We start from the raw sequence: 14781 nt of genomic DNA, 5'->3' as shown, positions 1-14781 counted from the left end.
CACGATTAGCAGAGTCTTTACTTGCATTATTTCCGGTGGCATTGATGAGATCTTTTAAAATCTCCCGGTTCTCCTTTACCTTAGCATTGTGGATGCTGATGTTGAGTCTTCGCTCATTTTTGATGAGGCTCCGTTGTAAATTTTTCAGGTCGCAATATCCCATTTCAGTCCAGACATTGTCACAAGTTGAGAACAGAAGGCAGGAAAAGCAAAAAAGGCCGTTTCTTGCTGGCCATCCACACAGCCAGCCTTTTCGAGTGTACCAGTCCGCCTGAAAAGCGCGAGTATTGTGTCCCGTTGTCTGAAGCAAACCTTTTAGCTCCGGTGTTGGTCTTCATTTAATTATTACCTCCTGCTTCGATTGAAAGTCCAGTTTAGAAAATTCTTTCAATTTCGATATGTAATCCTCCATTCTGAAAGTGAGGCCAAGCAACACGAAAAAATGACTGCAGGGTTGCACTTTACTCGCTAACTGTTTACTGTCGCTTTCTGTCTCTAATTCTATTATTCTGCAGATGTGGAGTAAGAAGTATCTCTGGAATCACAAGCACCCCCTACCTGTCATGAGGCGGGAGAACTGTTTGCCTCACCTACGCACAGCGTTTTGATAAAAATAAAACAAAATAAACACTGTAGTGCAGTGTTTATAATGTACAATGACTCTACATTATATACACCAGCTAAACTGTAGAAATTTAGTTCATATACTAAACGTGTTTGAACGCTTTAATAGCGATATGCAGAAGGACAGCAATGCGGTCTCACTGCAGAGCAAGCCAGCACAGTAAGCATAGTGATTGCGCAATCCATGGTGAGGCTCAGCCGGCTGCTGCCTCAGCGCTCGTCTCTACTTAGTATTTGAACGGTAAATGTGAAAATTCTAAAACGGTGAAGTTAAATGGACAAGAACTTTAAAGTACAAATCACTAGATACATATAACTGTTTAATTTATTTTTTCATTTGATATTTCCATGACAGCTTTCCATGATGACAGGTGAGGCACTGCCTCACCTGCCTCCCCTGACTGCACGTCACTGCCTGTCATCATGGAAATATCAAATGAAAAAAATAAATTAAACAGTTATATTTATTTATTGAATTGTACTTTAACATTCTTTTCCATTTAACTTTTTTTTTCAAAATCACTGAATTTTCACATTTCCCGTTCAAATATGAAGTAGAGACGAGCTGTGAGGCGGCAGCTGACTGAGCCTCACCATGGATTGCGCAATCACTAAGCTAACTGCCCTGGCTTGCTCTGCAGTGAGACCGCATTGCTGTCCCTCTGCATATCGCTATTAAAGTGTTCAAACACTTTTAGTATATGAACTAAATTTCTACAGTTTAGCTGGTGTATATAATGTAGAGTCACTTTACATTATAAACACTGTAGTACAGTGTTTATTTTATTTTTATCAAAACTGTGTGCATAGGTGAGGTATAGAGTTCTCCTGCCTCATGACAGGGGGCGCTGGTGATTACAGAGATTCTTCTTGCGCCTCCTCGGCTGCAAAATAATAGAATTAGTGACAGCAAGCTACAGTAAACAGTCAGCAGTTAGTTAAGTGCAACCATCCAGTCATTTTTTTCGTGTTGCTTGGCCTTATTTTCAGAATGGAGGATTACATATCTATATTGAAAGAAATATTGAAATATTGAAAGACTTTTAAAACTGAAGAAAGATAAGGAAGGCTTCTACAAAGAAGGTATAGATGCCTTTCCTCAGAAGGAGCGGTGCATGGACTTCATGCAGGTAAGGTAACACGATCATAACGTTTTTTTTTCAATGCTAAAGTTTATATAAAGAATGCTGACATGACATTTTAAACAAAACACGTTAACTGTTGCCCATCAAATGGCGAATAAGCTACTCTGTAGTGTTCATATGTTTGTAAATCTGACTGTTATTACGTCAGTGCCTCACCAGCCATGAACCTCACCGCACATCACTGGTTTATACCACCCATCAAACAAGGAAACAAAAAAATCCCATGTAATTCCGATCATCCAAATTCCAAATGGGCTTTATTGCAATTTGCCAACGGGGGGCAACAAAGAGCATTACTGTTTCCAGAGCGTCGAAGAAGAGCCCAACCCGAAAGCGCCAATCCGGACACGCCTTTCTCAAAGTTTCCCCAGTGGCTGCGTCTCGGCACAACTCTCTGCTCTTCCCCGCTATGTCCTCCCGGAAGCGATTTGTGGACGGCCAAGAGATGTCCGGCAGTGAGGCGGCCGGTGGCAAGATGAGCAAAGCGGGAAACGGGAAACGACACATCGCCGCACTCGTCCTAGCGAGGGGGGGAAGCAAAGGTATCCCTCTGAAGAACATTAAGATGCTGGCCGGGGTGCCGCTCATCGGATGGGTCCTCAGAGCAGCGGTCGACTCTGAATTGTTCGACAGGTACGCCCACCTAATGTATTGTTGCTATGGTCTGCACCTCCCAGCATGCTTTGCAGCCTCGTGACTTGTCAACCAAACTTAAAAACTATTGTCTCGGCTCATTGGTTTCACTTGTTTCAGCCGTTTATACATATTAACACAAACGACTTGAGATCAGATGCAGATAGGATCGGGTAGCGTTGGGCGACAACATTTTTTTCAGTGAAGCGGATCGGAGGTTTGTTAGTTTGGTGACTTTTCTGTCACAACAAAGGGCGGGATTATCTTATCAACTGAATAAAAGGTTTTATCATCCATCCACAGTGAAATATGACAGTTATGCAGTGTCACATATCTTACAGTGGCTTTCCTGTTTCAGGATCTCCAACATAGGCTGAAAAGCAACGACATTTACTCCTCAGGCGACATAGAAGATCAGAACATGATACTCCAGTCCGAAAGATGTTCCGCTGGCTACTAGTCAGATGTAGAAGAAATTTAAAAATTGATCAATAAATCGCCGTAAGGTTTAGACCTTCGTTTAAGTCAGGGGTGTCAAAGTCATTTTTTGCTGCGGGCCACATTGTAGTTATGGTTTCCTCTCGAGGGCCGTTATGAATTTGGGGAACCCATTAGAATGTTTAAATCCCTTCAAATATTACATATAGAGCACACAGCAAATTAATGAATAACTTGTTTTCAAATCTGAAGTCAAGAATAAATACTTTTATTGTGGTTGACATCCAAAAATATGAAATTTTGGCTCAGATTTTAGCAATCATCATGGAATTTAACAAGTTTGATTTGCTTTCGCGGGCCGAAAAAAATGATGTGACGGGCCGGATTTGGCCCGCGGGCCTTGACTTTGACACCTGTGGTTTAAGTAATGCTTATCAAAAACAAACACGGTAGGTCAGCAAACTTGCGTCAAATAGTGGAGCCCTGCTTTAAAAGTAAAAATGTTGGAGCAGTTATTCTGCATGGAACTGGAACAGGAGTGTGAATGCTTTTAAATCCGGGTTATCAAATATTCTCTCCCACAGCATTTTAAAGGACAACCAACACCATTTTTTGTTTCCTAACTGACATCTAAAATACCCAAAACACGCGGGCTGATATTTTAGTCAAATGCAAAACACCAATAAAAATGACTTAAAGTGTGCTAAATCTGCAAAAAATTGAGCTGCGAATTGGGCATTTTCAGAAAGTCCCGCCCCCAACTTGTGACGTCACACCAAGACGTTTTGCCTTTCATCATACACACCCACCACGGCTAGAACACCAGAGCACACGACCTTCGGATCTGGAGGAGTGATCTTCGGCGGAAGCACACGACCGAACAGCGCTGTGTTTTCCTTCTGATTTCGCCATCAACACGATGTTTTCAGACCAAACAAAGTACCGCAAAATGCATCGTGTGTCCTTTCTCGGTCAGGGGCGTTCCTTCCGTGACGTGAAGTCAGGACTCGTCACCAACTCAAAAACAAGGCTTCCGGAATATTCAGCGCGAGTCTTAAAACGTAAAATATAGCTGTATGCCGTGGAATCTTTTTGTAAAATACGCTCAGTAGAAGTCGTTTGAAGCGATTTTACAAATTATGGACACAACTTGCCCAGAGGCGTCGGTTGTCCTTTAAAGGTCATGTTCCTGCACTGTGTGTCATTGATTTTTCAATGCTATTAATTATTTTGGTTTTAACTACCTTCAAAAATCGTGTTGGATTTTTAAATTTGTACTTCTTCAAGGCATATTAAGTTAGTTTGTGGATAAAATGAACCATATGAATAATTTTGCTGTGTCATGGCTTCATGTTTTTGTCTGTCCACATACAGTAAAGTCTCGTTATATCGATATCGGATATATCGATAGTCCCGGTTATACCGATACTATTTCTATGCACGCACGGAGAAAATTACATGCAAACAGGGTCGGATATATCGATAGTCCCGGTTATATCGATATTTTTCGGACTCCCTTGAATATCGATATAACGAGACTTTACTGTATTTGTATATAGTGTGTGGGTGTCTACCGATCATGACAAGATCGAGGAGGTGGCCTTGGCTTGGGGCGCCCAGGTTCACCGCCGGAGTCCCGAAGTCTCCCGAGACTCTTCGTCCTCGCTGGAAACAATGCAGGAGTTTATCCGACTCAATCCGGGTACGAAATGGCGGCTTTTGAATATGTTTAGCATCGCACACCCGGTTGAGCAGAGTCTTTATTTGCAGAGGTGGACATCGTCTGCCACATCCAGGCCACGTCACCGTGTCTCCACCCATTCCACCTCAAGGAGGCCTTGGAGTTGATCACCATGCATGACTACGACTCTGTCTTCTCGGTGGTCCGCAGGCACCAATTCCGCTGGAAGGAGGTCAAGAAAGGAAGTAGGCACCTCCAGTGCTTCTCCTCTTGTTCCACCGCCTTCCTTTCAAAAATGCTGCTCCTCCCTTCAGGTCGTGAATTGACCAAAGCCTTCAACCTGGACCCATTCAACCGCCCTCGGCGTCAGGACTGGGATGGTGAACTGTGTGAGAACGGCTCGTTCTACATCAACACCAGGGAGCTCATCGTGCAAGGGCACCCACAGGTGAACTTCAAACAACTGCTGTGTCGTGGGACTCCATCCAAAGGAATTCTGAGACTGAACAAGGACTCTGTTCTCTAGAGCGGGAAGGTCTCCTACTATGAGATGCTTCCAGAGTACAGCGTGGACATTGATGTCGACATCGACTGGCCTGTGGCGGAACAGAGGGTCCTCAGGTAAAATATATTCTTCTTATTATTGTTATTATTATTATAAAAATCAAATCTAGCACTTCCTGGAGATGTCACAGGAGGTGCGATGATATTTCTCTATGGCAGTCATCGAATCAATGCTGCGTTCTTCCATCACGATTTGGTTCGGGGCCGCCACAAAAATGGACAAAATCCGACTTCAACGGACAGTTATGAAATCATTGGCACCGCTCTTGAGGACTTGCACACTGCAAGAATCAAGACAAGAGGATGGAAAATCCTACTGGACCCTCCGCACCCTGCCCACCACCTTTTCCACCGACTCTCCTCAGGCAGGCGCTACCGATCCATGCGCACCAAATCCAGCAGACATTTAAACAGCTTCCTTAGCTTCCCTTAGCTATTAACTCTTTAAACAGTTCCTAAGAGATACCTCTTACACATTAAGGAATTTGATTAGATTAGATTAGTTTTTATTAGTGTCCCCCATACTTATTTGTCGTGTCTTTTTCACGATGATACTAGTGTGGGGTGTTCTTCCGGAGACAAATTCCTTATGTGTTCTACATACTCAGCCAAGAAAGATGAAAGATGATTCTGATGAACATTTTCCTTCTCCGTGTGCTGTTTCACAGATATGGCTACTTTGGCCGCGGGACTCCGGAAGTGGTGCGCCTGATCTTTTGCAAAGTATCGGGATGTTTAACGGACGGAAAGATTTACCTGTCGGCGACCGGAGACGAGATGATGTCCATCAACAGCCGAGACACCACCGCCATCCGCATGCTGCAGAAGGAGGACGTGGAGGTCGTTGGCACGCGGAAGCTCCCGAGCCGCCTGCCGGGCTACGTTTGACGCTCGCGCTCGTTCGCAGGTGGTGTTGTTGACGTCCTCCCAGGATCCGGTGGAGGAGAAGTTGGCTGACAAATTGGCCAAGCGGACCGGCTGCCAGGTGATGGGGGTGGGAGGCGAGCCCATTGACGACTTGGCATCCGCGTTGGAATCCAGGAAGTTGGTTTGGAAGGACGTGGCATACATGGGTAATGCATCTGTTGAGAATTTGGGCAAAACGCCGCCACGTACGTTTCCCAAACCGCCATCCGTGATATCCTTCCCTTTCTGGTCAGGTAACGACGCAGCGGACGTGGACTGCCTCAACCTTGCCGGTTTGAGCGCCGTGCCCGCCGACGCGCCGACGATGGCCATCAACGCGTGCAAGTACACCTGCCGCCACGTGGGAGGCAACGGCGTCTTCCGGGAGTTTGCTGAGCACATTCTGATGCAGAAGGCCAAAGCCAAGTCTCAACTGAAGCAGGATCGCATCAACTGATGTCCGATGCTAAAATGTGTCTTTTTTGTTTGTTTGTGATGAGAATCGATGACTGAATCAAAGCTTGATGCGCTGAATTCCAATCAAGTTTCAATCCGCTTTGTAATTTGTAATGTTAAAGCTGTGAACCAACCGGTTGATGGGCATGTCCTGTTCAAGCCCATAATAATGAAGGATGGAGATGGCTTGCCCCTCAAGGAATGCTAATGCTAGTCGCTAACCCCCAAAATCCCCGCGTTAAAGTCAGTAATTTCACAAAATTGAGAGAAATAAAATCTGTTTGCACTAGTAAAAAAAACAATCATTTCAGTTACAATCATCAAGTTGTACATTCTGTCTTTCTTTTTTTAAATGCTTGCATGAATAACTTTGAAATAAGATGCAGTTTTAAATCGATTGAAGACATCCTCCAAGAAGAATCAACGTGAGATCAAGTGCGGCGGAGACGGAATGGGATTTGTTTGCTCGGTTCATTCCGACATGTCGACTGGCGTGATGAGGAGCGGCCCGTCGTTCTTTCCGGATCGGTTGGTGCAGGGGCTGAAGAACGGGAAGATGCACTCTGTGAACGTGTCGTTGAAGGTATAGATGTGGATTTTGGCTTCCACGTTGTAGAAGGAAACCTGTCCTCGTTCAAAGTCGACAAATATTCCAATCTTATTGGGTCGGAGGTTGATGTGGACGTCGGTGGACGGCTCGGTACGAAAAGCGTACTTGTTCCTGAGGGTGGCACATGGTGATGTTTGTTTAAAGCGGTTTCACACAACTCGCCCCCAAAAATATTATGAATTTCAGGGATGAACCAAAACTGACATTGTACTCCACAAAAACAAACATGAGGAATACATAAAACTAAGAGCTGACTCAAGCGATTTGAGAGGAGGAAATGAATCTGCACGCAAATCAAACCTTCCGCATGAAAACATGACAGCGATTCATTTTTAACAAAACAGGTTTACTCAAATGGAAACAATTGTCACCCATGACTGTGCCAGATTTTCAATCTTGAAGCACATCACTCGAGAGTGTTTTAAATGTATCTTCCCTGATAAAAAAAAAAGGCATAAACAGATACAAAAAATACTTGTATCTCCTTTTGTTTTTGCACTGATTACTAACCCCCCTATTTATTCCCCACTAACCTGTCAGATTTTCATGCAACTATTTTTTAATCCACTTTATCCTCAGTAGGGTGGCGCTGCACCCTAGTCCAGCGCTCTTCATGCAATCGGCGGGGGACACCCTGAACCGATTAAAGGCCAATCACAGGGAACACACTCACAACAAGGGACAATTTAGAGTGTTCAATCAGCCTGCCATGCATGTTTTTTGAATGTGGGAGGAAACCAGAGTACCCGGAGAAAACCCACGCAAACTCCCTGAAACTCTGGACTGTGATGTCAACGCGCTATTCGCTTAATCACAGAGCCTCTGTGATTTTCATAATAACATTATCTTATTTCATCGCATCATGTATATTTAGTCAGTTCCCTGAATTACGCATTTGTTAAAGAAACAGGATTTTCCCCCTGAAATGCCAGTTATCAATTGCTAAATTTGTGTTGCGCAAGCTTATAGAGACAAAAATATATTTAAAAAATTGGCATCAAAATTGTATTTGAGGACTCACTCAACTTTGATTGACATTTCCTTTTGAACAGTATACAGTGATCCATGGCTACTTCACTGTTCACTTATCGCGGTTTCAGTGCATCACGGACAAAAAAACCCCGTTCAGAATAAATAAAATGCCGAATAACTCAGTGGTTTTATAATAATACATTTCATTTTTAAGTGCCTTTCAAAACTCTCGAGGTCACTAAACAGTCACAGGATAAGTTTTCCTGTGGGTGAGCAGCGACAGCCTTTTGTACATGGCTGTAGCTTGATTGGCTTCCAATGCTGACGTCACCCAATCACAATAGCTCATGGTTTACAGCCACGTGGATTGGCTGTACATCTTCTAAGCCCCGCTCAGCACCCGTCCCCTCTGTTTTATCAAGTTGGTTATTATTATATAACTCTACTTTGCGGAATATCGTCTATCGCAGGTGGTCCTAGTTCCCATGAACTGCAAGAAACAAGGGAATTTAAGTACAGTACAGCACTTTCGGGTTTAGTTGTTTTCAAAATGCTCTGTGACTAAAGTTGAGCGTATTTTTTGGTTCACTCTGAAATTTCGCTCGATAGTACAACATATAACACGTTTATTTTTTTCCCAGAGAAACCAATTTATTAGCTTTACTTAGTATCTTAATGACTCACTTGTCTCTCAAACTGAGGAACCAGTATCCGTTATTCGGCGTCACGTCAATCTTGCCTTTCCTATTGATGGATTGCTTGGCCACTCCCAGATCCCAGTCTGTCTTCCCGCCCACTTGAACCTGACGCGGGAGGACACTCTCAGACGCCGCCGGACGTAATTAAGGCTAACGTACGACCTTGCCTCCCAGTAGTGTCGCCCGGAGGAGATGGCCTCCCTCCCCAGGACGCACACGACGCGATCAAATCGCTCGACGTTGTCCGGAAGTAGTTGGTGCCGGTCGCCGCACCACACCTGCCCAAAGTAGAGTAAAAACTTTAGGCGGGACGGCTCCCCAAAAAAACCCGTACCGGAAAATGGCGTCGACGCCTCACGCTCTTCATGTCGTCGGACAGAAGCAGTCTGGGGTGGGCCGTGTTGCAGTCCAGCGTGACATCCACTGCGGAAAAAAGAAATGGCGAACGTTAATTAAGGTGAGGGGCTGCGTGTTATAGAGCGTGGATGCGGCACCGGTTGGTCACCTTACCTGCAAACTCCTGCACCCTTCTCATCCCTGGGGAGAAGCGGACATGTCAGGACGACCCAACAGCTTGTGTGTGTGTGTGTGTGTGTGTGTGTGTAAATACAAGTCGTGACCAAAAATATTGGTCACTGAAAACATTTGGGCTTGCAACCAAAAGATGAACATTTAGAATTTAAGCATTTACATCATCGTACAGTCGTACATTGAGATGTGTTTAAGAAGCACCTTTTGGTTGTAGCCAGGAGTAACCCACTTTTGTGCAAAAGTATTGGAACGGAAGTAGAGGAATGATATAAACTTTTGAATTACAATAACCGCATCAAGAAAGTAACACAAAGACATCACCAGACTTGCAATCTTCATTTAAAACGTTTTTCCAGGCCTTTCCTGCAGCCCCTTTCAGATATGATTTATTTCTGGAGGTTTCCGCGCTTCATTTTCCCCTTCAGGACATGAAATGCAAGCGCTATGGAATTTAGGTCCAGGACCTGTCGCGTTTTCCCCTCGAAGTCCTTTATTGGAGTTTTAAACTATTGTCTCATGTTCATCTTTTGAGATGGAACCTAAATGTCTTCAGTACGCAAGATAAACAAAGGAATTGACCTAGCTGTTCCAATACTTTTAGAAGTGACAGGAAATGTGTGTGTGCGTACCACGAATGTGCAAAGTTAGACCTGAGGCATGTTTTTATATTGTGACAAAACTTCATATTGTAATAATAAAACACATTTCGAGGTATATTTAAAGTTACAACATATCATCCTACCTTTAAAAAATTAAATAACATTTGACAAGATATCAGTTTATATTTAAAAATAAGCATTAAAAGTTTCCAAAGTAAATTGTCACTTTTTATGTAAAAAAATGTTAATGAATTTCTGCACGTTTTTAAACTGAAAATTAATGTCAAAATATTTTAATGTTAAGAGTGTATTTTTTTTAAAATGTTTTTAGTTGAATGTTACAAAAGCTCATATTATTTTTAAAGTGTATTTTTTTAGACATCAAATGAAAACTAAAATTTTTGCTTTGTCTGCAGTAATACCATGCTGAGACATTTTTTTGGGGTCCCTTTTAAATATGTTCAACATATGCTGACCGTCAGCACCTCAAATCGGTTTTCGCACATTTCTTCAACACAAAGGCGTCTGTCTACGGGCCTCTGGAAAAAACGTTGGACATCCGTGGTGCACTTCATGCAACACTCACTGGGCTGTGGACGTGCTGGACTGGTCTCCATTGATGAGGTGGTGAGACCTGAAGAATTTCCATGAATCAACGGATGGACAGAGCAATATTTTTGACATTTTCAGACCAATTAAATGACAATGACCAAGTCCCTCTGCACCCCATCGTGTTCCAAACGCGATTGTAGACCCAATCCCCAACCAGGAAAAAGGCTCACCCGTTTCGATGATGCCCTTCAACTGCTCCTGGAACTTCTCTACCTCGCCTGCCAGTGACCTGTAGATGGGGTTGATCCCCAGATCAGACGTGATGGAAACACCCGACCAGTCTTTGGTGGGTAGAGGAGCAGCGACCGTGGCAAAATTCTGGGGCAGAATCAAGATGAACCATTTGTAACTTTGCTTTGTCCTTACCAGTAATACAATGCTGCACATCAAACTAGTAGAGTGACTGGCCATTACCAGTTATATTTTTTAAACGACAAGCTCATTTTTAGCCTACCAGGACACATTAAACCTTACTAGTAAACTGTAGTGCACTGGGAAAATCTACTAGTTAAGCATCTGTCAGCCACTAGTATCTTCCCTCATAATAATTATGTTCCACCACAGGGAACATGTATGGTAATTGCATTAATATTTGCATCCTGTATATAGTGTGTCTCTACTGTATCTGCCTGCCTGTCTGTCTCCATCGATATACACTGTAGACATACTGTACATACACTGTAGACATATGTACACTGTGGACATATATACACTATATATAGTGACCTTGAGAGTTTTGAAAGGCGCTTATAAATCAAATGTGTTATTATTATTACATATACACACCATAGATATGCATGAAAGCAAAACAGCTATCGAGCCAAGAGTGGCTCATCTGGTGGCCGTGGCTGACTAGCTGAGAAGCAGGGGAAAGGTGAACGGAAAAACACAGAGCACCCAAGTAAACAACTTGCGATACCCACATGTTAGCATTTCTCTCTTACATAACCGACACAGGACAAAAATTCGCCACCTAATTCTCAACTCAAAATCTGGTGCTGATCTAATATACAATGTGATGCAACGTCGCCATCGATAGGGATCTGTTAGTGTTAGTCATAACAGCCGGTTTCCAAACCTGAAACTCACAGTCAGGCTGGGAAACACCATCGTAGATGCATTTCAGACAAAGACGTGACATTTTGAGGAGCCCTCAGTAACACAGTTCACCTTAACACCCTGGAGGTGGTCGTCAGTCGTCGAGAGTTGCGCGAGAACGCCCTCCCGGCGCCGCAGTTCTTCCAGCTCCTGGTCCAGCTGCTGTATCAAGGCATCCGCCTGGCTCGCCGCCGCCTGTCGGTTTGCCTGCATAACGTTCATCATCTCCGCCTGCGCTCGCTCGATGGCCGCTGTTAATGCCGAGAACATGCAGACGCTGCCCAACGTTGCCCGTTCCACCACCAGCTGGTTCCAGACAAAATACCCAAACGAAACTTCTCAAAACAGACGGACAATTCCCTAAAGCGGAACCGGTCCAAAAAACGCAAAGCGAGCATGGCTGACGGACCTCCAGTTGGGATACAGAAGTGCGGATATCCTCAATCTTCAGGAGTCTTTGTTGGATCATCTCCTGGGTCTGTTCCTCCATTTGTTTGAGCTGGGCCTGCATAAGCACACACAAAAATACTCTGGTCTATGGTGCCCAAACTACAATTTGACCAAAATCAATCTGTCTCATTCACCTGCTTCTCCACCCACGCTGCTTCCACCGTCACTGTGTCATGATCGGGGTGCACCTCGGCCTCACACTCGGGACAGATACACTCCCCGTCGGTCCGACAGAAAATCTGGAAAGCAAAGATGGCGATGAGGGTGTCGCAGTTGTTGACGAAAACCGTTTAACCAAGTGTGTTTGGCTACCATGATCCCCCTGTGGTGAATGCTGCAGAGGGGAATATTGTGACTGTCGGCCGCCCCGCTCACAGTGAACCTCCTTCGGCCGGACGACTCGGCCGTGCGTGGTGGGACTTGGGGTGGTCCTCCTGGACCAATCATTGCGGAGAGCGGACTTTGAACGGGGACTGAAGACGATGTGGGCACAGGGTTCTCGGGGCTTGGTTCGCCACCTTGATCGTCACACATTTGTCAGCTCTACACACTGTCAGAAGCACCGAGTAACATTTACAACCCGAATTTTAATATATTTGCCGCCAAACACACATTCACACACACACTTGAACTTGTAAATTGTGTCACGCGGGCCCAGTAGCATCAACTGACCTTGGTCTTCGATGGCGATTGGCACACTGGCGTGAGGTCGAGGCAGCTTCCTTGTCAGTTCGTCCAACAATTCATTCGGCATGGCGCACTGTCGCCCTTTTGCTACCTTCTTTTCTTTGGCCACGCTTCCTCCTTCGGCCCCTCCTCCGGACATGGACCTGAACTGCTCAGTGATCTCGCGCAGGGTCCGGTTGATCTGGAGATCCGGACGTTTCTGGAAGGTCCTTTTGCACAGAGGACATTGACAAACCTGCAAAGGAGACGTGGCGAGGCTTCAGCGCACCGCCGGGGATTTGCAGCTCGGGATACCTCAAGTATATACCTTGGCCCCATCCCAATATTGGTTGATGCAGGATACACAGAAGCTGTGGCCGCAAGGCGTCGACGATGGGTTATTGAAGATGTCTAAACAGATTGAGCACTGGAACTGATCACTTGACAGCAGACTACCATATAAGGACATCCTGGAGAAACACATTACATGATGAAAACAACCACAGACACACTCAAACAACAAAGAGAAGAACCTTTAAATGAACTCTAAAGAGTACTGGAAGCCACTGAAAATCGGTCATATTGTTTTTATGCTCCCTCCTACATGGTACAGAAAATAGATTAGCAATTTAAAACAGATTCTTTTCTTACAGTGTATTGTAGGTGTTCAAATACCTGACAAGTTTTGGCGTATACTTCCGCCTTCATCAGAGTCTGTTTTAAATTAGCTATCAAGTAGACAGGATGAACTTAATACAACTAAATAGATTAGCATTTTAAGCGAGTGGAGATTGGACAGTTGATCTGAGATCTATGTACGAAAAAGTTTCGCCTGTGCCGCATGTGCCAGCTTCCCGTAGTGAAAAGAACTGCACCTTCCCGCATCGATCCTCCGATCCAAATGAAAATCACCGTACAACTTTAACCCACGATGATTGTGAACTGTCCAACTGCAAAGGTACCCAAGTTGACACACATACACGCTCCAATCTGATTAGGATGAAACGAAGATTTTAGGAATGAAGTGGGGTGAGATTTTAATCACATCCTGAATGCCACATTCTGTACCAAGTCACACATTTTGAACGTGCTGTGTTGTTTGGCTTGCCGCTTCCCCCATTGAAAATAAACTTTTGTTTACATTTGTCGGTGGCTCAAAGGTGACAAACAAGACGTCAAAAGATGACCTAATTAATCCAAGTGAACAAATTGTCCCGTAACGTCACTCATGATACACTTGGCACTGTTATCGTGAGGCCAGTAACTAGCCGCTAGTTAGTCACACAACACTGTCAAATGTATTTTGTGATTATTGACGAGCGACAGAATAGATTCAGGAAACAAAATGGATGATTGAATGTACATGAGGATTCTACACTCATTTTGTTGATGTATATTTTCAAAAAACCTCCGGGAACTCACTTAAAATCTAGACATAAGTGATCATAAACGATTTTAGGAATTGTCAGTGTTCACAAAAGGTGATAAAGTAAAACAAAAGGATTGAAAACGTTGGTTCGGTTACTTATTTTCAACGACAAATTCCCGCTGGCTTCCTTCCAGCTCTCTTCTTTGGACGAGAACCAGTTGCGAGCGACAAGCGTACAATTTCCATTTGGACTTTATTTCTATGACACTTTTCTTGAGGGTTCGAGTGTGTACCTGATTTTCACGGGGTGGTCTTTGGCATCCACGCGGCCCTCGGGGATGTTGTTGGCTCGTCTGGTAGCCCGTCGACAAAGTGAGGAACCAGGGTGTGTGACGACTGTGATTTTCCCCTTCCGCCACGCCCACTCAAGTCTCGGCTTCCCGGCTCAAATGTGGCCGGACTGGTTGAGTTGGGAGAACTGGGCACCTTCCACCCTATTTTGGCCAAAACAATTCCTCTTCTTTCTCTTGTGAGGTAGTTTAGCAAAAAAAAAAAAAAACATTAAGAGGCGGTTCTTTTGAGCCTTGGGCAAAATGCAGGTGCACAATTATTTTTCAAAAATGGAATATGTTCTTCCCTACACTTTGTGGGTGTGAACTGTTTTTTAACTTAGTGGGACATTCCTCTGGAAAAGATATGAGACATTTGTAGCCAGAAAATCCTGCCTGA

At 44.3% G+C, this 14781-nt stretch overlaps 2 protein-coding genes across 2 annotated transcripts; one reads left to right on the top strand and one right to left on the bottom strand.

Moving 5' to 3' along the window:
- Positions 1-2085: 2085 nt before the first annotated feature.
- Positions 2086-6767, top strand: LOC148902116 (N-acylneuraminate cytidylyltransferase-like). The gene is made up of 8 exons (XM_088990431.1): positions 2086-2402; positions 4400-4542; positions 4611-4766; positions 4836-4969; positions 5048-5142; positions 5754-5925; positions 5993-6158; positions 6246-6767. The coding sequence occupies exons 1-8, from the start codon at positions 2179-2181 to the stop codon at positions 6446-6448; spliced, it is 1293 nt and encodes a 430-aa protein (XP_088846557.1). The 5' UTR covers positions 2086-2178; the 3' UTR covers positions 6449-6767.
- LOC148902115 (E3 ubiquitin-protein ligase TRIM39) lies at positions 6709-14476 on the bottom strand. The gene is made up of 14 exons (XM_088990430.1): positions 14346-14476; positions 13012-13153; positions 12690-12939; positions 12330-12535; positions 12152-12256; positions 11977-12072; positions 11640-11873; positions 10640-10787; positions 10444-10491; positions 9238-9264; positions 9086-9150; positions 8895-9005; positions 8714-8832; positions 6709-7168 (listed from the first exon to the last, which is right to left on the bottom strand). The coding sequence occupies exons 2-14, from the start codon at positions 13150-13152 to the stop codon at positions 6919-6921; spliced, it is 1800 nt and encodes a 599-aa protein (XP_088846556.1). The 5' UTR covers position 13153; positions 14346-14476; the 3' UTR covers positions 6709-6918.
- Between the last annotated feature and the right edge of the window lie 305 nt (positions 14477-14781).

The sequence above is a fragment of the Hippocampus bargibanti genome, linkage group LG02 (genome assembly GCF_051943395.1).
Source record: "Hippocampus bargibanti isolate YZ-2025 linkage group LG02, ASM5194339v1, whole genome shotgun sequence".
In the NCBI taxonomy this organism is placed as follows: domain Eukaryota; kingdom Metazoa; phylum Chordata; class Actinopteri; order Syngnathiformes; family Syngnathidae; genus Hippocampus; species Hippocampus bargibanti.
This window is presented reverse-complemented; position numbering and strand designations above follow the sequence as displayed.

Excerpts from the sequence above, each read along its gene's own strand:
- LOC148902116 (XM_088990431.1), top strand. The coding sequence starts at position 2,179 with ATGTCCTCCCGGAAGCGATTTGTGGACGGCCAAGAGATGTCCGGCAGT. Across the intron at positions 2,403-4,399 it reads GACTCTGAATTGTTCGACAG|TGTGTGGGTGTCTACCGATC; the intron begins GTACGCCCACCT and ends ATTTGTATATAG. Across the intron at positions 4,970-5,047 it reads TCGTGCAAGGGCACCCACAG|AGCGGGAAGGTCTCCTACTA; the intron begins GTGAACTTCAAA and ends TCTGTTCTCTAG.
- LOC148902115 (XM_088990430.1), bottom strand. The coding sequence starts at position 13,152 with ATGTCCTTATATGGTAGTCTGCTGTCAAGTGATCAGTTCCAGTGCTCA. Across the intron at positions 11,874-11,976 it reads CTTCTGTATCCCAACTGGAG|CTGGTGGTGGAACGGGCAAC; the intron begins GTCCGTCAGCCA and ends GTCTGGAACCAG. Across the intron at positions 9,006-9,085 it reads TGTCCGACGACATGAAGAGC|GTGTGGTGCGGCGACCGGCA; the intron begins GTGAGGCGTCGA and ends TACTTTGGGCAG.